A 27,051-nucleotide genomic window follows, 5' to 3' on the forward strand; every position below is an offset into this window, starting at 1 on the left:
TAGGCGCAATTAATGCGCCATTGGAAACTGGATCTGCGACGATATGGTTGCTTTGAAGAATGGGAATCGACAACACATTGAATAACACTAAAAAGACAAGTCCATAGGATGTACCAGTTGTCGTGAAGGTTTACATCGTAAGTATGATATCATCAGTGTGACATCACTGTGAAGAGTCTGAAGAGTTGGATGTCAAAATCATTTCTTATCACTCCTCTCTAAGAAACGCGAGGACTATCTGTGTACGGTGAAATCGGGGGGGTGGGGGGTCCGATTTCTCATTATAGAAGCACCTCAGAAGACCATCTCGAAGTCTCGAGGCTACACGGTTTTGATCGAGTTTTCTCCCCCGAGGCTCGTCGACACTCGGTCTTAGGGTAATATTTACCAAGGTCACGGTAGAGATGAGGATTTCCCAAGGCACGTGGCTAGGGTTGATAGATCCTAGAGAGCTACTCTAAGACCCAAGTCAGGGTGTCATCTAGTGGTCACATCTCCATATCTTTATAATTAACGCTTGTTGTACTATGATGGGATTTCCCTTCTATATAAAGGGGATCCCTATTACTTTGTAAGGGTTGATAACTTCAGTTGCTCCACACAAACATATACAAGAACTCTCTATTTCACTCTCTAACATATTCTCTTGATATTATAGCTTTCATTTATTGTCTTCATACTTGTTCTTCATTTATTGCTTATCATTGGCCATAAAGAGCCTCCCTCAGTTATCCCATAACTTTTATCCCTACCCTAATTGCCCTCAATAGCTCGTAGACAAGCCCTGAGATCGAACTCGAGGCCCGGAATCGACAAGCCCGAGGTCCCGAGTAACCAACCTATCGGTTTGATTATAGCTCTCTCCTTTACTTTATTTCATCTCTAAACCTCATATACTTAGCATCAACTACTTAACAAACTAGCATAAAAATAGATCATGTATTTTTAGAGTCCCATCAACAAATTTAATTATTATTACCATTCTCACGGTAAACACAAGTTTTGCTTCCCATTAAGAATTTGCTACCGAGCCAAAGACTATTTAACCATCTCGCAGCGGTTTATTATTTTGATGCCTTGTTGTTTAAAGGTCTTATTTATGCTAATGGTATTTCCTTTGTAATATGCTTTCTGTTACTACCTCATATCGCCATAAAAATACAATTGGGACAAAAGATGGACGAAGGAAAAAAGAGTGCAGCATATACTTTCAGTATAAACGGTGTTTATCGGCAATAATACTTTTTGAGGTGAGTCACATTCTAGTTGCTCTGCAACTTGACCCTATCTTTGTTTCCTAGTTCTTATGATCCTTTCCCACTAATAGATGAAACCCGGTAGGGGCCTTCCCATGTTGGACCCAGCTTTCTTGCGTTAAGCTCCATGCATTTTGAGTCACTTTTCTTAAAATTAAGTCTCCCATTTTGAAATAGCGGAGATTGACCCTTCGATTATAGTACCTTGACACTCTTTATTTTTGAGACACCATCCTTATGTGCACTAAGTCCCTGCATTCGTCAAGCAATTACTATTTGACTAGCAATGCTTCGTTGTTTGTTTCTTTGTCCGCCCAAAATATTGCGAAGCAGTTCTCCTACTTCCACTGGGATCAGAGTTTTTGATATGTATACAAGATAGAAAGGTGTCTCTCTTGTTCTTGAATTGGTCATCTTCCGGTATGCCCACAAAATTCTCGAAAACTCTTCGGGCCACTTGCCTTTGGCTGCTTCCAACATCTTTTTGAGGGTTTGAATATTAGTTGATTCTGCCTTCCTATTTGCACTCGGGTGACATGACGATGATGTGATTCTTTTAATCTTCAAGTCTTCAAGGAGTTTTATGACCTTTGAGCCTATGAATTGTGGCCTATTGTTGCAGGCAATCTCTTCAGTATTCCGGAATGACTGATTATGTTTTCCCATATGAAATTGACCATTCCACGGTTGCCGATTTTCTGGTAAGAACCTGCTTCAACTCACTTAGTGAAGTAATCGATTAAAACAAAAAGAAATCTTTACCTTCCTAGGAGTCGGTGGTAGCAAACCAACTACATCCATCCCCCATTTTGTGAATGGCCATAGGGATAGTACCGAATGCACCAGTTCTGCCGGTTGGTGCACTAACAATGCATGGCGTTGACACTTGTCGCATTTCCAAATGAATGTTTTAGTGTCTTGTTCCATTCGGGGCCAATAGTATATTGCGCTAACTAATTTTAACACAAACGAATCTGCTTCTGAATGATTCCCACAAATTCCTTCGTGAACTTCTCTCATGAAGTAATCAGCTTCGGAGGCTCCTAAGCATCGAGCCAATGGGCCTTGGAATAACCTTCTGTATAACTGTCCTCCCTAGAAGCTGTAACGAGCTGCTTTGGTGCGGTGTGACCGGGATGCATTCGGGTCTTCGGGCAGCTTACCGTGCTCGAGGTAGTCGATGATTTCATTTCTCTAGTCTTAGACTATGTTGGTTGTATTTATTTCATAATAATCGTCCACATCCAATACCAAATGCATGAGTTGTACACCGTACTAGAATCTGATCCCTTCATTTTTGTAGACGAACCCAGATTGGCCAATGCATTTGCTTTTGCATTTTTTTCTCTTGGGAGACATTCCCTGCATTGTGCGAGCAAAATTTGAACTTTCACAATATATTTTTGCATGCGGTCCACCTTGGTGTCGAAGATTCCATATACTTGGTTTACCACCAGTTGGGAATCAAATTTGATTTCAATGATCTCGGAGTCTAGTCCCCGGGCCTATTCAAGTCCTGCAATCAAAGCCTCATACTTGGCTTCATTGTTAGTCAAGGGAACAGTTTTTATGGCCTGCCTCACGACTTCTCCTGAGGGCGTGCTTAAGACCACCCTAAGCTTGGACCCTTTCACATTGGAAGCTCCGCCTGTGAACAAGGTCCAAACTCGTGATGTCATTTCCGACACCATCACTGCTTCATTTGCGGCCAAAAGTAGCAGCTCGGGACTGAAATCAGTTACGAAGTCATCCAAAATATGTGATTTAATTGTAGTCTTGTGTTATATTCGATATCAAACTCGCTAATTTTGACTACACATTTGGCCAGTCGATCTGACAACTCTGGTTTGTGAAGGACATTCCGCATGGGAAAGGTTGTCACAGCTATCGGGTGACAATAAAAATAAGGCCTAAGCTTTTAAGTAGTGACTACGAGAGATAAGGCTAGTTTCTTAATGTGAGGATAATGAGTTTCCGCTCCTGATAAAATTTTGCTAACGTAATAGATAGGAAATTGCGTACCTTCATCTTTCCGGACTAGAACGACACCTACCGCTACCTCCGGGACCACTAAGTATATTAACAACTGTTCATCTTCCTCTGATTTTGATAGTAACGAAGGGCTTGGTAGATACCGTTTAAGGTATTTCAAATCTTGTTGGCATTTTAAAGTCCACTAGAAGTTGTTCTTCTTCTTCAGAAGTGAGAAGAAGTGATGACATTTTTCTGAAGACCGAGAAATGAACCTTCTTAGAGCGGCCAACCTTCCAGTTAGTCTTTAGACTTTTTTTACGTTTGTCAGCTGGTTAGGAATGTCCTCAATGGCTTTACTCTTGTTGGGATTAACTTCGATCCTCCTTTGTGACACCAGGAAAACCAACAAGTTACCGGATCTAACTCCAAACACACACTTTTCGGGGTTAAGCTCTATGTTGTGTCTCCTTAGGATGTCAAAGGTTTCTTGGAGGTGTTTCAAATGGTCACTTGCATTCAAAAACTTAACAAACATATCATCTATGTAAACTTCCATTATTTTCCCTATTTTCTTTTCGAACATTTTGTTCACAAGCCTCCGATAAGTGGCTCCGGTGTTCTTAAGCCCGAAGGGCATCACATTGTAGCAATATGTGCCAAAGTTCGTTATGAATAAAGTTTTTTCCTAATCCTATGGGTTCATCTTGCTTCGGTTGTACTCGGAATAGGCATCGAGGAAACTCATCAACTCGTGTCCGGCCATTGCATCAATCATTTGATCAATGTTTGGCAATGGGAATGAGTCTTTTAGGCATTCCTTATTCAGATCCTTATAATCTATGCGCATACGGAATTTATTATTCTTCTTTGAAACTAATACTACGTTAGAGAGCTAGTCGGGATACTTACCTCCCGTATTGAACCGATATCAATCAATCGAGTTACCTCTTCTTTGATTAACCTATTTCTGACATCGACAATTGGGTGCTTCTTTGTCCTTACCAATGGGATACTGGGATCCAAGCTTAGCTTGTGCATGGCCACCAATAGAGGGATTCTTGTCATATCCGCGTGCGACCAAGCAAAACAATTAACGTTAGTTTTAAGAAATTCTATAAATCTTGACTTGACCTCGGGGTTTACTCCTGGCCTGTAATGATTCGGCTGGTCGTTTTGGGTATTATAGCATGTTCCCCCATTTACTACTTATTCTATGCTCAGTTATTATTATGTGACTTGTAGGGTGGTTGGTTTGGTTTCGGGGATGTTTCGGAATGAGTTGGGACATTTAGTCCCTAGGCAGGAGGCCTAAGTTGAAAGAGTTGGCCAACTATTGACTTATGTGTAAATGACTCTAGAATGGAGTTTTGAGGATTCTGATAGATCCGTATGGTGATTTTGAACTTAGGAGTGTGTCCGGATATTAATTTGGAGGTCCATAGGTGATTTTGGCTTGAATTCGCGAAAGTTGAAGTTTGGAGAGTTGAGAGATTTGACCGAGAGTTGACTTTGTAGTTACTGGGCTCGGATTTTGGTTTTGGAAGTTGGAATAGGTCCGTTGTGTCATTTATAACTTGTGTGCAAAATTTGGGGTCAACCAGAGTTGGTTTGATAAGCTTCGGCATTGATTGTAAAAGTTGGAAATTCCTTAGTTTCAATAGGCCTGAATTGGAGTGTGATTCATGTTTTTGATATTTTTTGATGTGATTTGAGGCCTCAACTAAGTTCGTATCATATTTTAGGACTTGTTAGTATGTTTGCTTGAGGTTCTTGGAGCCTCGGGTGGATTTCGGATGGTTAACATATCAAAAGTTGGACTTGAAGCATTGCTGTGATTTTGATCTTCTGGTGTGATTGCACCTGCCAGGGGATTGGCCGTAGCTGCAGTTGGACTAGCACAGAAGTGGAGGTTTGTTTGGCTGAGGTAATATCGTAGGCGCAGAGAAGGAGCGCATCTGCGAGTTCGCAGAAGCGAAAAGTGGTCGCAGGTATGGAAATTTGAATTTGGCTCTGGACATGTAGGTGCAAATGTGGGGCTGCAGGCGCGGCTCGGAGGTGCGAGCCCTTGGCCGCAGAAGAGATAGGTGGGTGTTGACTGTACTTTCACAGGTGCGGATTTTAACCACAAAAGCGGTACCATAGAAGTGTCTAAATGGACCGCAGAAGTGGAACCACCTGCAGTGTCTTAAATTCGTAAGGTTCCGAGATTTCTTTATTTTTGGACTTTGCAAGCTCGGTTGGAGGTAAATTTTGAGAGGGCTTTGCTAAATTTCAAGAGGTAAGCAACATTTGGTCGTTTTTATCCATTAATATTGAATATCCATTAAATTTCCCCCATAGATTAAGTGTTTTTGAGGTAAAAATTTAGGGGGTTTGACCCATGTATTGGAGAATAATATTTGAAGATTTGAATGATGATTTGAGGTCGAAATTGAGAAATTTTGGTATGGTTGGACTCATTGTTGAATGGGTATTCGGATTTTGTTAATTTTGTCAGGTTCCGAGATGTGGGCGGGAGGGGGGAGGGGGTTGGCTTTTGAGTTGACTTTTTGACTTTTGTTAAAAAACTTAGCTTTATCATATAAGATTGATTCCGATAGCTTGTGTTGATTGTATTGGGTTGTTTGTGGCTAGATTCGAGTCGCTCAGAGGCCGATTCATGAGGCAAGGGATTGTTGAGCAGAGATTTGTGCGGTTTGAGGTAAGTAACACTTCTAAACTTGGTTCTAAGGGTGTGAATCCCTGAAATATGTGTTATGTGGTTGGTGTTGAGGTGACGCACATGCTAGGTGGCGGGTATGTGGGCGTGCACCTTAGTAATTGTGACTAGGTTGATTCCGTGGAACTGTGTAGTCATCTAATCTTGTTATTTTTCATATTTACTCCATGTGTTAGAGAAATCTAACTGTGATTCATGTTAGAGATCATGTCTAGGCTATATGCTGGTACTGTTAGGTCTCATAGAGGTCGTTCTTTTGTTGTTGAGTTATTTGCTTAAATTATAGTTATGTACTTAGCCGCATTCATCATTTGTATATCATATCTCTGTCTCCATTATCATCTATTGTCTCATCGTGTATCATTGTATTGGGCTGATTGGCATGAGTGTTGTGGGCCCGAGAGACTAGAGAGATCGATGATTGAGTGAGGCTGAGGGCCTGTTTCTGGGTGATATTGATGGATCGGGCTGCACACCGAAACAAGTTTTATTAATTCAGGATGGGATCGGGTTGCATGCTGCAGCAGGCATTATTGATTCATAATGGGATTGGGCTGCATGTTGCAACAAGTTTATTAGCTCTTGGGTAGGATCTGCCCCTCCGGAGTCTGACATACGATCAGTCAAGGCAGGTAACATACAGTGCTGAGTGACTGAGTGTGATGAGTGAGAGTTGAGATAGTCAGATTGAGTAATTTGAGAGTGAGAGTACGTGAGGACATCATTGTGATGCATTACATGAGACATGCATATTGACATGTAGATATAGAGATACAACATTCCTCATATCAGTCATACTTGACATATTTTATCTGTGTTGAGCTTAAATTGTTAACTTGAAAGCATGTCTACATTCTTGTATTGTGTACCAACTGATTATGAGTTTTCTCTAAGATATTACAATCATTTTTCCTATCATATCTATGTTGTTATAATCTGGTTTTGGACTATACCTTTCTGAGCTCGTCACTACTTTCAACCCAATGTTAGTCATGTTACTTATTGAGTACATTAGATCGGTTGTGCTCATACTATACTCTTTACTTCTTGTGTAGACCCACGTACTTCTGGACACCGCGGTTGCTAGCTATGGAGCTTCATCTGCTTGGAGACTATTGAGGTAGTTGTCTTGGTGTCCGTAGACCTTGACTCTCATTCTTTTCAGTTTATTTGCACTGTTCTATCTTTCTAGACAATTGTTTTTAGTAGTTAGACTGTATTGTCATTTGGATGCTCATGTACTCAATGACACCCCGATTTTAGGAGATTTTGTATTGAGTCACGGTATTTTCTTATCAGTTATATATGATATTTTCACTATTAAGCTTATTTTGTTATGACTTCAATTTAAAGATTCATCGTTATTTGTGATTATCAGCTTGTCTAGTATTGTGATAGGTGACATCATGACATGTGAGATTTTGGGTTGTGACATGTCCCCAAGTAGAACTTCCTCACTAGAAACCTTTTGAACAATGACACCTGTTTGAGTTCTTCTCTGTGGATTTGGTCGCGTTCGTTTCTCCCGGTACATGTAAATACCTTGGTACCCGGTGGAATTCCGATGACTCTTCCCCTTTGTCGTCTTTGTTTGGTTCGGGAGTAGGTGCCGATTCCTATAATTTCTATGCCGTGTATTCCTTCCTTTTACTACTGGACACCTAGACCCTGTTCATTTCCCTTATCGTAGGTTGATCTCCTTTTATTTATTTGATTCCCTCTGGAGTTGGGAATTTCAAAAGTTGGTGATATGTTGATGGTACGGCCTTCTTCTCGTGTAGTCATGGTCTGCCAAGAATTATGTTGTAGCCCATATCACCATCTACTACTTTAAACATGTCACGCCCCAACCCTGAAGAGGCGTGGCCGACACCCGATGCCATACTCGGGCCGAGCATACCACTATGTAATTGTAAATTATGGAGAGGTAACCTCAACTTAGGCCAATGAGGGCATATTCTGAATCATCTGAAACTAATGTCTCTCTGATCTGAGGGGTAAACACACCCAAAGCTCATATACATAATTGTGCAGGCCAATGAGGCTGCCATGAACGTCTACAACTAGAAATACCAAACTGAATATGCACACAGGTCTAGCAAGGCCACAATACTTACATATAAAATATACAGGACTCGTCTACAAGCCTCTAGAGATAACAAAACTGTATCATGGTCGGGACAGGGCCTCGACCCGCCCATCAAACATGTATATATAAAATGGACTCCAAGGTCTAGACCTGGTAACTCCGAGGAAGTGGAGCTTATCAACCGAGCTGATGTTTGACTTTGTCTATTGGGAAGGTCTATCCAGCTATCTATCAGGACCTGCAGGCATGAAATGCAGCATCCCTAGCAAAAAGGACATCAGTACGAAATAATATACCGCGTATTGTCACGACCCAAAATCTAACCATGTCGTAATGAAGCCTAACGTGATACTAGGCCAGCCACTTATTTCCAAATACTCAATTTTTCAAATAAAACTTAAGGAAAATCATAATTTTAACATAAACTCAATAAGATAAAAGTAGAAATCAAAATCCAGCAGAAAGAAACACAATCCTGACCTCGGGTGTCACTAAGTCATGAGCTAAAACTACTACATCTGTTCGAAACAATAAGACCAACACGGTCTGAGAATATCCAAATAAATATACTAAAGAAAGATAAGGAAAGGAGAAGGCGAAACTGCGGTCGCCAAGCAACTACCTCGTAATTTTCACAAAAAATCTCCAACTGGTGTGATCAACAACCGCTGTCATGCCCCGAGATACCTGGATCTGCACACAGGGGTGCATTGGGTAACATGAGTATAACAACTCAGTAAGTAACAAGTCCAAACTATGGACTGATGGTAGTGACGAACCAAACCTCAACAGGTTGCAACAGTTAATTGTACGGAAAAGTAGACATGCTTATAGTTCATGTAGTTTCTTAGTAGTAATTAAACACAGTATGAATGATACAGAGTATAAAGCTCAGGAACCTATAAGTACCAATGCATAAATAGCATGATCAATGTTACGTATAATACTTCCACTCACAGTGCTCAACCACTCCGTACTGTATATGGCCCATATGGCCCAGGGAAGATCCATCCCGGAATATATATACATCACATACTATAAGTCACCCAGTACCGAGGAAACATCTAACCTCATGGAGAAGATCCATCTCCATACCAATACTTCAGACAAGATCCATGTCCAGAGAATATCCATCCCTCAATATCATCAACTGCGCTCACTAGGGGTGTAAAGACTCCGAAAGGGCTTCTCTGAGCCCAAGTGCTATATCAATGCCAGCGAAGGCATGATCAATATCTCATGCGACGTGCAGCCTGATCCCATACTATCAATCAATATTAGGCTCTCAACCTTACTCAGTCAATACTCTCCAGTCTCACACACACGGGCTAAAAATGTCATGTTACAAGCCCGAACAATGATATGATATGTTAAATAGCAATAATCGAGACTGAGGCATGATATAATATGCATGAACAGGATTGAGTATAGATTATAAATAAAGCTACATGACAGTAAGAAATGACCTCTCGGGTCTCAACTGTGTTGGCGTGAAGCCTTAACATGATAATTGGCATGATTTGCAGCTTATTAACTTAATCACATAATTACAACACAAATATAAACATAAAAGAGTTACTAAGCGATGCCATGGAATGATCCAAGCAGCATTTCTCACGGTGCACGCCCACATGCCTGTCACTTGGCATTGCGTCACCTCAATAGTAATCATAGAACACACAGTTTGAGGTTTCGAATCCTCAGAACCAAGTTTGAAAGTGTTACTTACCTCAAGTCAAGCTAAACTCTAGCCCGCGATGCCCTTGCCTCTTAATTCAGCCTCTAAATGCCCCGAATCTAACCAGAATCAGTATATAAGCATCAAAATATGCTAAGGGAACAAAGCCCACTCGAAAATAATCAAATTACATCAAAATCCCGGAATTGGTCAAAGCCCGACCCTTGGGACCATGACTTGGATTTTGATAAAAATTACAAAACTAGAATCCTTATACTCTCACGAGTTTATACATACCAATAATACCAAAATCCGACCACAAATGACCCCTCAAATCCCTAGATTAAAGTCTCCGATTTTCAAGCCCTAACTTCACAATTTTAGGCTTCAAATCCCAAAAAATTCATGTTTAATTAGGTAGAAATCAAAATAGAATCGAGTATTAAGTCCATAAATATTACCTCTAAGTGTTTTTTTTTTTGGTAATTAAAACTTTCATTTACCAGGGAAATATTTACAAGTAAAACAAAAAAACCCTTACATATATCCTATGCTTTCTGTACTTCTCCCCCCCCCCCTTACCACCTTTCTATTGCTATATTGTTTTGTCTATGACATAGGGTACCAATCCAGTCTACTTAATGCTTTTTCCATATACTTATTGCTTCGACATTGTATTTCCTGTATAATCATCTTGCCAAGTATCTCCCATCGTCTCACTTTAGCTTGAAAGATTCTGGTATTTCTTTCTTGCCACACATAATATACACATGCTGCTAGTGTCATTTTATATAGTTCAGTTCTTGCAGGTTTTCCTCTTCAGCCATTTTTCAGCCCATGCTAGTTCCTCAGTCCATCTATATACTGGTCTTCTTATCCCTTGCCAAGCTAGCAGATTACCCCACAATACAGCCGCATATGAACACTCAAAGAATAAGCATTGAATAATTTCACTTACTTGTCTACACAGTGCACACTCCTGATCACTTTGTAATCCCCAGTTTCTCAGTCTATCTTTAGTATACAACTTGCCATGTGCGGTCATTGTTAGTATAAATGTCCACCTAGGGCAGCTAGCATTGCTGCATACAACTCTTCTCCAACTCACTTTACTGAAGCTCCCTCTCAGCTTGTGATATATTTGCTTAATTGAACAGTTGTTCATCTTCCTGATGTCTTCATGATTAAAGCCTACTTCCTCAAATGTCTTCTTTGCTTTCATAATCTTGCTCATCATCTATGATGCTTGCTTCAGCTGGACTTCCCATATGTTCCTGCCTCTAATGTAGTAACTGTGCATCCATTGAATCCAGAGTTTGTTCTTCTCTTTGCATAGGTTCCAATATTGTTTGCATATATATGCTTTGTTCCATAGTGTGATGCTCATAATATTGAATCCCCCTACTGATTTGAGCATAAATATTTTTTCCCATGCCATCAATGCTTTCTTAGAGATATTTCCCTCCCCTGTCCACAAAAAGCTTTTGCATATTGCCTCAATTAGCTTAGTTATCTTCTTAGGGAGCACATAGATTTGTGCCCAGTAGGTTTGAATAGAGAACATAACACTTTTGATCAATTGAAGGCTTCTAGCATAAGATAGGAATTTAGCTGTCCATGAGGTTATTCTGACAACTATTATGTCAATTAAGGGCTGGCATTGAGCTACCGATATTCTCTTGGAACTTAAGGGAACTCCCAGGTATCTTTGTTATATCACCTTTTTGGATTCCCAGAAATTCCAAAATAGCTTCTTGTGCATCTTGTGGTACCCCTCCAAAAATGATTGAACTCTTATTCTTGTTAATCACCAATCCTGCTTTGAGACTGCTTTGAGCTGACCATGTATTAGCTGCTCATCAATTTCAATTGGGACAAACACATAGATTCTAGGATCCCAAGTCACCAAAATTCTACTTTTGTTCATTGTACTAAAGTATGTTATTCATTTCCATCCAGGTGCAATCTTCTCAATTACATCTCTAGTTTTCTGTTCCTTTATTCTGTGCTCAACTAGAGCTATTACTGCTTTTTTATTTACTTTTATTAACTCCTTTATCTCCTTTTGCTTATAGGTTTTATTCAATCCCCTAACATTCCATGTGATCACACTCATACTGGTATGAAATGAGTACCTTGATACAGCTCCTCCACCCTTCCACTCCTTATCTGCATCAGCTTGTGCCTTGGGTCACTATTTGCTTGATCATTTCTCAGAGATTGGAATCCATTGTTCCCAACCAGGTTCTGCTCATCATATTGTCTAGCGTTGGCTGCCCTTGCTGCTGATTTACCAAGCACTGTAATTTAACCATCTTCCTTTCCTTGATTCTCATTTTCCTTTGTCTTGCACCTTGCTCTGAAGTTTGGATTACTTCATTCTTCTCACTTTGCTCAGCCTCCTGCTTTTTATCCTTTGAGCCATCTCTATAAGTTCTGAGCCAAATTTGTTTGCCTTTATTCACCTTCCTCTGGTATGTCATTCTCTGTGGTTGTGGGGCTCTGACTTCATTACAATCATGGCCTATTTTCAGACATTTAACACAGAATGATGGCTCCCAATCATATGTAATTTCCTACTGTATTGTTTTGCCTTTTGGATCTTGCAACTTCACAGTTCTAGGCAATGGTTTAGTGACATCCATTTCAATTAGCATCCTTGCATAAGATAATCTAATTGATCTAGTAGTGCACTCATCAGCATAGACAGGATTTCCCAAAGCACTACATAACTTACTTAGGGCCTTCATACTCCAGCAATTGAGTGGCAAATTAGGAAATCTGACCCACAGGGGAATGATTTTCAGTACTTCATCATGCAAATTGAAATATGCTGACCATGCTTTCATAATTATAGGACGATTGTTTACCGTATGAGAGCCAAAATATAGTACTTGATCTCTTTCTTCCAAATTACTAAACCTTATCACAAAATAATCATCATTATGAAAGTAGGTCTGTGGCTTAACTGAAAATTTACCTACTGAGCTTAGGAATCTTTCCATTGCTCCAATAGTAGGTGAATCTTCTATCACATAAAGCACAATCGCAGAGCTCCATTTATCATTTTCCTATTCTACATCCTCGAGGTCTAATTTCAATATCTTCTCTCCATTTTGAATTACCGGTGCAATAACTTGTAGATTCATACCTTTCATCGCTAATTTGGTTCCCCCTACCACATTTGCCTATGTCTGTGTCTTGCTATATTTTCCTAATTCAGCAATTTTACTGTTCTCAACAGTACCTGAGTTGCATGGTACAGTTCCATTGTTGCTCGGAGTCTTTGCTTGTATTTGAGCTGTCCCGCTTCCAGATCCACCTCCTATAGCTTGTGCAGCTACAGGTGTGACATCTACAATATTCATTTTGCCATTTCTGTGAGCTAGATATGCTTCCTCCTTGCTCTGTTCACTTTACATGCTCCTCACCGTGACCGTTTCATTTAGTTCTTCAATTCTCACACCTTTTGGTGATAGACATTTCTAAGACAACATTTCTTGCTTCCGTTGATCTTTGATCTGTAGTCGGAACCTTCATAAGGTTACTTTTAGGTCTGCCTCTCCCTCCCATGGCTTCCAAAGAGCACGTTAGCTAGGCCATGTTAACGTGCGCCGAGAGAAAACTTTAGAGAAAGAAAAAATCATTTAAAAAAAGTATATCTTTGCTAGGACTTAGAATCTAAGTCAAGTGTTTCCCTTTGATTCCTTATTATATTCTTCTCAAAAAGATCCAAAATCGCTCAAAAATGGTGGAAGCTAGACCCAAAATCGCGAACAATGGCTATTTAAATATTCTACCCAGATATATTTCCTTCTTCGCGAACGCGGTCATAGCCTCACGTTCGCGAAGCACAAAAATTCCGTTGACCAAAAATCGTCTTACGCGAATGCGGAAGCCTCCTCGCGGACACAATGCTTCAACCGACCAAGCCTTCGCGAATGCGACTACACCTATGCGAACGCGAACCATAAAGCTCCTGGGATCCCAGCTACCCCAAATACTCTACGCGAACACGGGACCTTCTTCGCCTTCGCGATGCATACTCAACCTCAACCTTCGTGAACGCGGGACCAACATCACGACCGTGAAGGGTAACTGGCCAACCTCACTCAACATCTCTTCGCGAACGCGAGGGCCCTCTCGCGAATGCGAAGAGCAAAATCTCTGCAACATAGAACTGAGAAATCTGCAACTTCCCACAACAAGATTTGATCCGTTTAACCACCCGCAACTCACCCGAGGCCCGCGGGACCTCAACCAAGCATGAAAACATATCCCATAACATCATTCAAACTTGTTCAAACTTTTAGAACGCTCAAAACAACATCAAAACACCAAATTAACATTGGATTCAAGCCTAAGAATTCCAAAACTTTCAAATTCCACTTTTGATCAAAAAGTCTATCAAACCTTATCCGAATGACCTAAAATTTTGCACACACATCACAAATGACACAATGGACCTACTCCAACTTCCGAAATTCCATTCAGACCCCTATATCAAAATCTCCCCTATCAACCGGAAAACGCCAAAATTCCAATTTCACCAATTCAAGCCTAAATCTACTCCGGACCTCCAAAATACATTCCGATCACGCTCCTAAGCCCATAATCACCTACCAAAGCTATCCAAATCATAAAAACCAAATTCCAAGATCGTTTGCCCACAAGTCAACTTCCAGTTGACTCTTACAACTAAAAAGTCAACTTAAGAGACTAAGTATCTCATTTCTTTACAAAACCACTCCGAACCCAAACTAACCAATAAAATGCCACATAATATAGCTGAACAAGACATAAAAAGTAAAAATGGGGGAAACAAAGCGGTAACTTATGAAACGACCGGCCGGGTCGTTACATCCTCCCCCTTTTAAACAAACTTTCGTCCTCGAACAGGTCAAGAAACATAAATGAAGCCTCAAATAGGTGATGATATCTTATCCGCATCTCCCATTTGGTCTCCCAGGTAGCCTCCTCCACGGGCCGACATCTCCACTGCACTTTCACTGAAGCTATATCCTTTTACCTCAACTTTCGAACCTGACGCTCCAAAATAGCCACTGGCTCTACATCATAAGTCAAATCACCATCTAATTGAACCGTGCTAAATCCAAAACATGAGACAGATCGCCAATATACTTCCGGAGCATAGAAATATGAATTACCGGATGCATACTCGACAAGCTGGGTGGAAAAACAAGCTCATAAGCCACCTCCCTAATACTCCAAAGCACCTCAAAAGGCCCAATGAACCGAGGACTCAATTTAACCTTCTTCCTAAATCTCATAACACCCTTCATGGGTGTAACCTTCGGTAGAACCTTCTACCCAACCAAGTAAGACACATCATGTGCCTTCTTGTTGCCATAACTCTTCTATCTCGATTGCGCTATACGAAGCCGCTCTCGAATCACCTTCACCTTGTCTAAAGCATCCTGCACCAAGTTTGTACCCAATAGCCTAGCCTCACTTGGCTCAAACCAACCAACTAGAGCTACATCATCTCCCTTACAATGCCTCTTATGGAGTCATCTGAATACTCGACTAATAACTGTTGTTATAAGAAAACTTTGCGAGTGGTAGAAACTGATCCCATGACCCTCCAAAATAAATGATGTAAGCGCGCAACATGTCCTCCAATATCTGAATAGTGCGCTCGGACTGCCTGTCTGTTTGAGGGTGAAAAGTTATGCTCAACTCAAATTGAGTACCCAACTCTCTCTGCACGACTCTCTAAAACTGCGAAGTAAATTGAGTACCTCTATCTGAAATGATAGAAACCGGGACACCATGCAAACGAACAATCTCCCGGATATAGATCTTTGCCAACCGCTCTGAAGAATAGGTAGTACACACAAGAATGAAGTGCGCGGACTTGGTCAGCCGATCCATAATCACCCATATAGCATCAAACTTCTTCAAAGTTCGAGGGAGTCCAACTTCAAAGTCCATTTGCTGAAGCAAGCCACCCGGTCTCTAATACTCATATTTCACCTGCTGACATTGAGACACCGAGCTACAAATCCCACAATTTCGTTCTTTACTCTCCTCCACCAATAATGTTGTCTCAGATCCTGATACATCTTCGCTGCACCCGGATGGATGGAATATCGCGAGCTGTGCATCTTGTGGTACCCATCCAAAAAAGATTGAACTCTTATTCTTGTTAATCACCAATCCTAAAACTTTTGAGAACTCCATGAAACCGTTATATAGTAACTTGATTGATCCTATGTCACCCCTGCAAAATAGTAAAAGGTCATCTGCAAAACCAAGTTGCATAATTTGTAACTTTTCACACTTGGGATGATAGTTGAAGTCAAGAATCTGGTTCAATGTCTTCAGGCTCCTTTTCAAATATTCCATTACTATCATAAATAGAAATGGAGATAATGGATCCCCTTTCCTCATCCCCTTCCTAGCTTCAAATGGTTGTGTTAATGAACCATTAACCAAGATTGTATATGTAACACTTTGCATACAAGTCATGATCCATCTCACAAACTAATCTGGAAAAGCCATTACATTCAGCACTTGCTCCATAAAACCCCATTCAATAGAATCATATGCCTTTTGCATATCCAGTTTCATCATACACCTTGGTGACACCCCTCTCCTTCCATATCCGTTGACAAGTTCATGGCTAAGAATAATGTTGTCTGCTATCACCCTTCTAGGAACAAAGACAAACTGTGTTTTATCAATTAGTGCATCCATCACCCTTTGTAATCTCTTAGTTAAGACCTTAGAGATCACTTTATACAAAGCAGTACAACAAGAGATTGGTCTGTATTCTTTAATACTGGTGATATTTCTTACTTTAGGGATCAATGTGATTATTGTGCAGTTGATAGGTCTGTACATTTGAGCTGATTTAAAGAACTCTAGAACAGCCTTAGTCACATCGTCTCCTATGACTTCCCATACTTTTTTGAAAAAAGTGCATTAAATCCATCATAACCAGGTGCTTTTAAATCACTAATATCCTTCAATGCTAACCAAACTTCCTCTTTAGTCACTAGTTGGATGAGTTGCAACTGTTGCTCCCTACTTAATATGCTCCCATTTTCATGACATTTGGATTAATAGCAGGTATACTTTCTGCTCTTGAACCCAACAATTTCTTATAATATCCTAATATTTCTGCCTCTATGTCTTTGTCTAGCATTATTTGGACCCCCAATTCATTTGCTAGAGCCCGGATACCATTCAAGTTATTCCTGTTCTTCATTTGTACAAAGAAATAAGTAGAGTTGGAGTCTCCCAGTTTCAGCCATTGGACTTTGGATCTTTTCTTGTAGACATTCTCTTCAATCAGTGACCATTTTTCTAATTCACATTTTAATGTTTTCTCCTTCTCAATTAAGTCTGGTTGTTGCATTCTATCACTTATCTCCTCTTGAACAGCTAGCAACTCCTTCCTTGTTTTGTTAATTCTATTGTCCACCCCTTGATAATGTTGAGTGTTTATCCCTTTTGTAATCTCCTTGACCCTTTTGAGCTTATTCCATACTTCCTGCATCATTTCCTTTATTCCATCAACACTCCATACTTGTTCAACATACTGTATAAATTGAGGATGATCTGCTATACAATTAAAGAATCGAAATGGCCTATTCTTCTTCCTCTATATCTGTGTAATCATTAGCTTAAGTGGAGAGTGATCAGACACAGATGGCTCTAGCACCTGTATTCTCAAACTTGGCATTGTCAGCATCCAATTAGCATTAACCAGTCCCCTGTCTATTCTACTATAAGTATGATTATTAGTCCGGGTATAGTCCCTTCCCACAGTTTGTAACCCATTCATCCCATATCCTTCATGAAATCTTTGAAGTCTTTTGTCTCTATATCTTGTACCACCGAGCCATGTTGTCTATCTTGGTCATTTACACATCATTGTAATCTCCCATTTCTAACCAATTTGTGTATTGTGAATCTGTCTCAACTTACTCCATAAACTCTGCCTGTCTTTGATAGTGTGTAGGCCATAGATTGCTGTAAATCCAAATGTAACCAACTTTGAGACTGCTTTGAGCTGACCATGTATTAGCTGCTCATCAATTTCAATTGGGACAAACACATAGATTCTAGGATCCCAAATCACCAAAATTGTACTTTTGTTCATTGTACTAAAGTTAGTTATCCATTTCCATCCAGGTGCAATCTTCTCCATTACATCTCTAGTTTTCTGTTCCTTTATTCTGTGCTCAACTAGAGCTATTACTGCTTTTTTATTTACTTTTATTAACTTTTTATCTCCTTTTGCTTATAGGTTTTATTCAATCCCCTAACATTCCATGTGATCACACTCATACTTGTATGAAATGAGTACCTTGATACAGCTCTTGCACCCTTCCACTCCTCATCTGCATCAGCTTGTGCCTGGGTCACTATTTACTTGATCATTTCTCAGAGATTGGAATCCATTGTTCCCAACCAGGTTCTGCTCCTCATATTGTTTAGCTTTGGCTGCCCTTGTTGCTGATTTACCAAGCACTGTTATCCAACCATCTTTCTTTCCTTGATTCTCATTGTCCTTTGTCTTGCCCCTTGCTCTGAAGTTTGGATTACTTCATTCTTCTCACTTTGCTCAGCCTCCTGCTTTTTATCCTTTGAGTCATCTCTATCAGTTCTGAGCCAAAATTATTTGCCTTTATTCACCTTCCTCTGGTATGTCATTCTCTGTGGTTGTGGGGCACTGACTTCATTACAATCATGGGCTATTTGCAGACATTTAGCACAGAATGATGGCTCCCAATCATATGTCCTGCTATATTGTTTTGCCCTTTGGATCTTGCAGCTTCACAGTTCTAGGTAATGGTTTAGTGACATCCATTTCAATTAGCATCCTTGCATAAGATATTCTAATTGATCTAGTAGTGCACTCATCAACATAGATAGGATTTCCCAAAGCACTACCTAACTGACTTAGGGACTTCATAATCCATCAATTTAGTGGCAAATTAGGAAATCTGACCCACATGGGAATGGTTTTCAGTACTTCATCATGCAAATTGAAATCTGTTGACTATGCTCTCATAATTATAGGATGATTGTTCACCGTATGAAGGCTAGAATATAGTACTTGATCTCTTTCTTCCAAATTACTAAACCTTATCACAAAATAATCATCATTATGATAGTAGATCTGTAGCTTCACTGAAAATTTACCTACTGAGCTCAGGAATCTTTCCATTGCTCCAATAGTAGGTGATTCTCTTATCACATAAAGCACAATCGCAGAGCTCCACTTATCATTTTCCTTTTCTACATCCTCGAGGTCTAATTTCACAATCTTCTCTCCATTTTGAATTACCGGTGCAATAAATTGTAGATTTATACCTTTCAACGCTAACTTGTTGCCCCATACCACATTTGCCCATGTCTACGTCTTGCTATCTTTTCCTAATTCAGCAATTTTACTATTCTCAACAGTATTTGAGCTGCATGGTATTGTTCCATGGTTGCTCAAAGTCATCACTTGTATTTGAGATGTACCGCTTCTATATCCACCTCCTATAGCTTGTGCAGTGTGACATCTACAACTTTCACTTTGCTATTTCTGCGAGCTAGATCTGCTTCCTCCTTGCTCTGTTCACTTTGCATGCTCCTCGGCGTGACTGTTTCATTTGGTTCTTCAATTCTCACTCCTTTTGGTGGTACAAACAGTTCTAAGACAACATTTCTTGCTTTCGTTGATCTTTAATCTATAGTCGGAACCTTCATAAGGTTCTTCTTAGGTCTGCCTCTCCCTCCTATGGCTTCCAAAGCGCATGTTAGCTAGGCCACGTTAACGTGCGCCAAGAGAAAACTTTAGAGAGAGAAAATTCATAAAAAAGGTATATCTTATGCTAGGACTTAGAATCTATCTCAAGTGTTTCCCTTTGATTCCCTCTTAATTTCTTCTAAAAAATCTCCAAAATCGCTCAAAAATGGTGGAAGTTAGACCCAAAATCGCGAACAATTGCTAATTAAATATTCTGCCAAGATATATTTCCTTCTTCGCGAATGCGATCAAAGCCTCGCGTTCGTGAAGCACAAAAATTTGTTGACCAAAAATCCTCTTGCGTGAACACAGAAGCCTCCTCGTCAATGCGATGCTTCAACCGACCAAGCATCTGCGAATGCGACTACACCTACGCGAACGCGAAGCATAAAGCTCCTGGGATCCCAGCTACCCCAAATACTCTAGGCGAATGCGGGACCTTCTTCGCATTCGCGATGCATACTCAACCTTAACCTTCAGAAATGCAGGACAAACATCGCGAATGCAAAGGGAAACTGGCCAACCTCACTCAACATCTCTTCGCAAATGCGAAGAGCAAAAACACTGCAACACAGAACTGAGAAATTTGCAACTTCCCACAACAAGATTTGATCCGTTTAACCACCCGCAACTCACTCGAGGCCCTCGGGACCTCAACCAAACATGCCAACATATCCCATAACATCATTCAAACTTGTTCCAACCTTTGGAATGCTCAAAACAACATCAAAACACCAAATTAACATCAGATCCAAGCCTAAGAATTCCAAAACTTCCAAATTCCGCTTTTGATCAAAACGTCTATCAAACCTCGTCCGAATGACCTGAAATTTTGCACACACGTAACAAATGACACAACAGACCTACTACAACTTCCGGAATTTCATTCAGACCCCTATATCAAAATCTCCCCTATCAATCGGAAAACGCCAAAATTCCAATTTCACCAATTCAAGCCTAAATCTACTATGAACCTCCAAAACACATTCTAATCATGCTCCTAAGTCCCAAATCGCCTCCCAAAGTTATCCAAATCATAAAAACCAAATTCTGAGATCGTTTACCTGCAAGTCAACTTCCGATTGACTTTTACAACTAAAAGGCCAACTTAAGAGACTAAGTGTCTCATTTCTCTACAAAACCATTACGAACCCAAACTAACTAACACGATGCCACATAATATAGCTGAACAAGACATAAGGAAGTAGAAATGGGGAAAACGGAGTGGTAGCTCATGAAACAACCGGACGGGTCATTACATCCTCCCTCTCTTAAATAAACGTTCATCCTCGAATGTGCCAAGAAACATACCTGAAGCCTCAAATAGGTGAGTATATCTGCTCTGCATCTCCTGCTTGGTCTCCCAAGTAGCCTCCTCCATGGGCCGACATCTCCACTGCACTTTCACTGAAGCAATATCCTTTGACCTCAACTTTCGAACCTGACGCTCCAAAATAGCAACTGGCTCCATATCATAAGTCAAATCACCATCTAACTGAACCGTGCTGAAATCTAAAACATGAGACAGATCGCCAATATACTTCCGGAGCATACAAACGTGAAATACCGGATGCACACTCGACAAGCTGGGTGGCAAAGCAAGCTCATAAGCCACCTCCTCAATCCTCCGAAGAACCTCAAAAGGCCCAATGAACCGAGGACTCAATTTACCCATCTTCCCAACTCTCATAACACCCTTCATGGGTGAAACCTTCAATAGAACCTTCTCCCCAACCATGTAAGACACATCATGGGCCTTCCTGTTGGCATAACTCTTTTGTCTCGATTGCGTTGTACGAAGCCGCTCCCGAATCACCTTCACCTTGTCTAAAGCATCCTACACCAAGTCTGTACCCAATAGCCTAGCCTCACCCAGCTCAAACCAACCAACTGGAGATCTACACCGTCTCCCATACAAAGCCTCATATGGAGCCATGTGAATCTTCGACTAATAACTGTTGTTATAAGTAAACTCTACGAGTGGTAGAAATTGATCCTATTTACCGTGAAAATGGTAATAACAATTAAATTTGTTAATAGAACTCTAAAAATACGTGATCTATTTTTATACTAGTTGTTGAGCCAGTTGATGCCAGATATGTGAAGCTTAACGATGAAATACGAGCTAAAACAAGGTTATTATCAAACCGAGGGGTTTATTGTCTAGGCCTCAGACTGACCGATGAGAGGCCTCAAGGTCGATGCTTGAGCTCGGGCTCGAGCTATCGGGGATAATTGGGAAAGGGCTAACAGTTAGGATATAATTAAAGGAGGCTCTTTATGGCCTATAAGTAATAAATGAAGAACAAATATGAAAGCAATAAATGAAAGAGGTAGCCTTGAACGAGTAAGTTAGAGAGAAGAGAGAGAGAGAGAAAGAGAGAGAGAGAGAGAGTTGTTATTGATCTTGTGTAGAATAGTTGAAGCAACATCAGCCCATTACAAAGTGGTGAGGATTCCCTTTATAAAGGAGGGGATACCCAAACATAGTATAAGAGTGCATAAATTATAAAGGCATGAGGATGGGACAGCCTGATGCGATACCAGGTTATTCCAGTGCTATCCGTTCACCTTAGGAATTACCCTTTCCCGTACTATAGTCATTGGTACGCAATGCCCCCCGGGGCCCATACCTGACGACCCCCGAGGATTGGTCTCGACCTTGGCTTCGAGCCTCGAGAAGCATGCCCGCAAGGCAACCTGATGACAGGGAAATCGGGCCCCCATTTTTACCGCATATAGATAGTCTCCGTGTTTCTTAGAGTGAAAGAGGTAAGAAACGACCTTGCATTTTTTCTTCCTTCGTTGGTCTTGCAATCAACAACAGCTACGAGGTGCCAAGATGCAACACGCACGCTGCTCCTGTAGGTTTCCGCATTGAGTACAGCAGTTGGCTACCTCTTGGTCTCATTCAATGTGCACACGGTGCATTTATAAAAACTCCCCTTCTTTCTTATAACCCACTGCGTTCCCAAACCCCTAATAAGGTTCGTTCTTCCTTTGCTCTTGTTCTTTATCAGGAATGCACTCTTTTTCTTCCTTCAGAATCTTCTAAAAATGGAGAAAACTTCCACCTATGCTTCCCAGGAGGTTGCGGGCTCATCCTCTTCGCTTCTTTCTCAAGGCGAGGTGGCTACACCTCCTCGTGCTGAGAAATGCGTCCCAGGATCTTTTGCGATGACCTCCAATTTCTAGGTCGAGAGATCTTCCTCGAAGTTAGGGAGTCGCGAGCCCATGACTCGGTATATCAGCTCGATAACGGACGTCGGGAGAGTGAGGGCCGATTGCCGCTGGGGGGATACTATACTTGTGGAGATTCTTGCTCGGGAGGACGATATTACAGCTCACAAAGCCGGATTCTGAGTGTGTATACATATCCATTCACCTTAGGGCCAGTGGGGTCATCCTTGACGTCGATCAACCCTGTGATTCTCGACTTCTACCGGTGTTATCAGGTGACTCTGGGTCAAATTCATCCTTCATTCTGGCACATGTTTATATGATCAGGCATTATTATAACATGATAAAGGAGATTCCCTTCACCCTCAACCACCTGATCCAAATGTATAGTCCCCGTCTCTTCCAAGGGGGCTTAAGCAAGCTTCGCTGTCGAGCCCCGAGGTCCCTTTTTGCCTATACCGAGGAGCCCGGGAATGAAGGATGCATAAGCCGATTCGTTCGAGTGAGGACTTCTGACCTGATTCTGGCAAAAAAGATACTGTTCCCTGAGAAATGGAATGTTGAGCGTAAGTAAATGCATTATCTTCGCTTCTCTTTGGCAATATTTCTTCAAGCATCTAACTCCATTTTCTTGCTATTTTAGTCGTAGCAACCTACCCTTGGTGCGGTTCTAGACCTCCAGGGCTAGTTCAGCCACTTATACTTAATTTTCCCATATGCCAAACGAGTGTGACGAGATTTATCCCGAGCTCGATAGGAAGACAAAGATCACGGTAAGCTTCGAATCTTGTTGCATCCGCATGCTTTGATGCAAATCGCTATTAGTAGCATTCTTCGTTCTTTGTGTTCAACTTCTGCATTTATGTAGGTGTAAGGCCCCGTGAAAATTTCTACTCAATAACCCAAATCTCGTGGTGCCAAGATAGGATTGTGTGTTAGAAATTCATAAAGGCTCACCGTGGTTCGGACCCTTTGGATTCATCGGTGCATTAAAAAGTTAAGAAATGATGTTTGCGAGAAATGTGCGTTTCTGAGGTCCATTATACGGTTGCATAATAGGTATGCGGACCGCATAGTTGCCGCAGAGCTAAACAGTGTGTTGGTTAATTTGCGGTCAACTATGCAGCTAATTATGCGATCACATAATCGATATGCGGTATAGTCATCGCATAATCCCCTTGGAATTTTTGAGAAGGGCAGTTCTGCGGTGCATTATGCGACTGCAGAATAGGTATGTGGACTGCATTTCTGTCACATACCCAGACAATTCGTCTAGATTTTGGGACCATTTTTGCGGTCCATTTTGCGGGTCGCATATCCATTATGTGATTGCATATACGATCACAAATCGCGGGGCTCCTATTTTCAAACTTTTAAAACCCGACCCCATCCCAAATTAAACACCCCATTAGATCATTTTTCTGTTATTTCACCGCATATAGAGTGAGAGAGGGGGTTCTAGAGAGAGAGGGAGTGATCTTCATCAAGTCCCGACTCAATCCTTGCCCCAAATCCTTGAAGATTGTCAAGTGAAATTACTAGGTCTTCACCATAAGAGGTAAGAACTTGTACCCTCAACTATAATTTAGAAATTTCCATTAAAATGAGGGATTAACAAGTGGGTTCATGTGTATAAGAATTAATTATCTTGCATGCATAAGTGATAATGGGGTAGGGGAAGATTGTGAGTTAAAAAGATGGCAATTGGGGTGTAAGGTGATGGAAATTTCTCACAAAAGGGTCCTAAAACTACAATGCACACCTAGTGCTTGATAATATACTGAAATGAGCTAGAATCTCACTTATGTCTCTAATTCTTGGTTCAATTTGTAGTTCTCATAAAATAGATCAAAGTTGCTAGGAAATTCTGGAATTATTGTAAGGATTTAAGGAGAGCTCCATTGAGGTATGTAATGCTAACCCTCTTCTTCTTAAAGTTGAACTCTTTGTGCCCGAATAGTTGGCGTGGGTTCCGGACTGATCATGCTAGATGGATTGCATGAGCATGCTTAGTCGACAGGCTTTTATTCCAAAATTGTTCTATATGTTTACTCTGAAATCATGATAGTTGAAAATGTAATTATGTTGTCCAAGTGTTCTTATCTTTCCTTATGTGTGCATGCCTTACTTGATAATCCTTTATCGACATAGATGATGAAGCTATATGAACGAATAAATAAGGGAAAAGACTTGAATTGTAACAATGTATCCATGTGCCAAGAGATAAACTTATAAAAGAGGTGTTTGTGGTGCCATGGAATGGAAAAATAGAAAGAAATGTACCCTAAGGAATAATTGAAAGAGGTTATGTCCCAAGTGAGATGGCTTAGCCGATCGGGCCGAGATCGGACACCATGTTGTACACATGGTGGCATTTACAATGGATTTCTGATTATCATTATGGATTGGATATGTCTCACTTGGTATGGCTTAGCCGGTTGGGTCAAGACCGGTCTCCGTGTAAAAATCACGATGGCATTATGGGTTATGGCACTTGGAACTAAAGTATACTAACCTAAAGGAATGGAAAGACTTAACTGGAACTATGCGAACCTTACCGGGTGTTTTCCTTGTAATCCTGTGAAGTACTTGTTGATGTTATAACTGCCTTCTATTTATTTACTGTTCATCCTATTAAGAGTTGTGTTTGCCTTACATACTAGTACTATTCGATAGTACTAATGTCCGTTTTGTCGGGGGCGCTACATCTTTGAATGGATGTAGATGGTTCCATTGTTGACAGTGCCGATCGCAGATAGTGGTACTCTCCTTCTCTCTTCACAGCTGTCTCGGTGAGCCCCTATTTCTCCCAGGGGTTTTGTAGTTCTTCTTTTGTGAATAATTTCCATATTTTGAGGTATAGTCGGGGAGCTACGACCTCAGAGACAGCAGGAAACCCTCAAGATGAAGGCGAGGGGAAAAAAAGCTTCCCAACGGCCCCTGAGGAGCATATAGACTCGGCCGATCTTTGGGCCGAGGGGATGAAGGCTTCTGAACCGGAGATTGATGCCGCTATGGCCCATCCTTATGGTGGGAAGGCAATGGATGGAGTATCGAGTACTACCCCCGAGTTGGATGGTGGCTAGAATTCTTCTAGAGTTGAGGCGCCTTTGGTGGGCAGTTTAGAGGGGCCCGGCTCTGGGGTCCAGGATGAACAATGAACGAAGGCTTTGACTGGTCCCGTTAGCCCTCTGATCGTTGTTGATTCACCTCAGAGAGTGATCCTACCGCCACATGGAGTGCAATATGACCAGTGTGAAGAGCCTTCCGGAGGAGGTGCATTAGTCAAAGGCGGAGATGCGCTCGAGAGGTTGCCGACCATTCTCGAGGGAGATCTAGAGGTTGATGCTTCATTCGTTTTCAGTGAGATGGGCAGACTTTGCGAGTAGGTAATTCATGCTAACCTTGCCCGCTACTCTGGGCTGCTCCGATCTTTGTTTTTCTAACTTGTCCTTTTTCATGGCTTTAGGCTAAAGTGCTTTACGGCCAGGCTCTTACCTAGTACCAGGATGAGGTAAACCATCGTAAGCGTCAGGAAGCCTATCTTTCCGAGCAGGTTACTCATCCCCCATTTACTATTATTTGAATCTTTCTGAGATTCTATTGCTTTACGTCTCGGACCTGATTTGTGCGGTTTGAGAAGAAAAATGCCCTGCTTAGAGGGGAGCTTCGGGCCATAGATGATGAAATTTCTGAGCTCAATCGGTACATAGACGAAATGACTTTCAAGAGGGACACCCTCCAGGGGAAGGTAACTTTAATCGAACGTTAGCTCCAGGATGCGAAGGAGGATAGCGACAAGTACAAGGGTCTCCATTCCGAACTGGTGGTTGTATTGTCTCGGATCAAAGCCAAAGCCGAGGCACTTGTATCCTCGCACGGGGAGGGAACTGTTGTCACAGATTATTGCATTGGGAAGGCGTCTGTGGGGGCTATATCGAATTTACATAGAGCTACGAATCGTGCATGGCCGGTTTCCCAAAAGTAGACCATCGGGGGTACATTGGATGGCAGCTCGGGTGGTGCTAAAAATGAGGTAGATCCCCGAGGAGAGAAGATGCTATTGAGAAGAGGCCGTCGGGGGACTCATAGTTCTCAGGGTGCAACCTTTGGGAAGCCATTGAGGATGTTTCCTTAGCAATAGATTATGATCCTATTGATTTTCCTGTCGATTTTCCTGTTTGTATATAATACTTTCATACTGACATATGTATAAAGTGAATCCTGCGGCTTTGTTTCTTCTACTCCCCTTTTTTGTCTAAAATTCGGCCAGGTATTCCTCTGTTTTAGAATTGGCAAGAAACTTTAGATTCGTGATATGGACCTAGGGCTCTGAGGCTCATTAGGCAAGCTCGGGGGCTTTTATGCCTGGTCGATGTGACC

General features: G+C 41.3%; 1 protein-coding gene across 1 annotated transcript; it reads right to left on the reverse strand.

Moving 5' to 3' along the window:
• Positions 1–16,770: 16,770 nt before the first annotated feature.
• LOC138885517 (uncharacterized) lies at positions 16,771–17,895 on the reverse strand. The gene is made up of 3 exons (XM_070166474.1): positions 17,673–17,895; positions 17,407–17,537; positions 16,771–17,283 (listed from the first exon to the last, which is right to left on the reverse strand). Exons 1-3 carry the CDS (start codon positions 17,893–17,895, stop codon positions 16,771–16,773), a joined length of 867 nt encoding a protein of 288 aa, XP_070022575.1.
• Between the last annotated feature and the right edge of the window lie 9,156 nt (positions 17,896–27,051).

The sequence above is a fragment of the Nicotiana sylvestris genome, chromosome 2 (assembly GCF_000393655.2).
Source record: "Nicotiana sylvestris chromosome 2, ASM39365v2, whole genome shotgun sequence".
Classification (NCBI taxonomy): domain Eukaryota; kingdom Viridiplantae; phylum Streptophyta; class Magnoliopsida; order Solanales; family Solanaceae; genus Nicotiana; species Nicotiana sylvestris.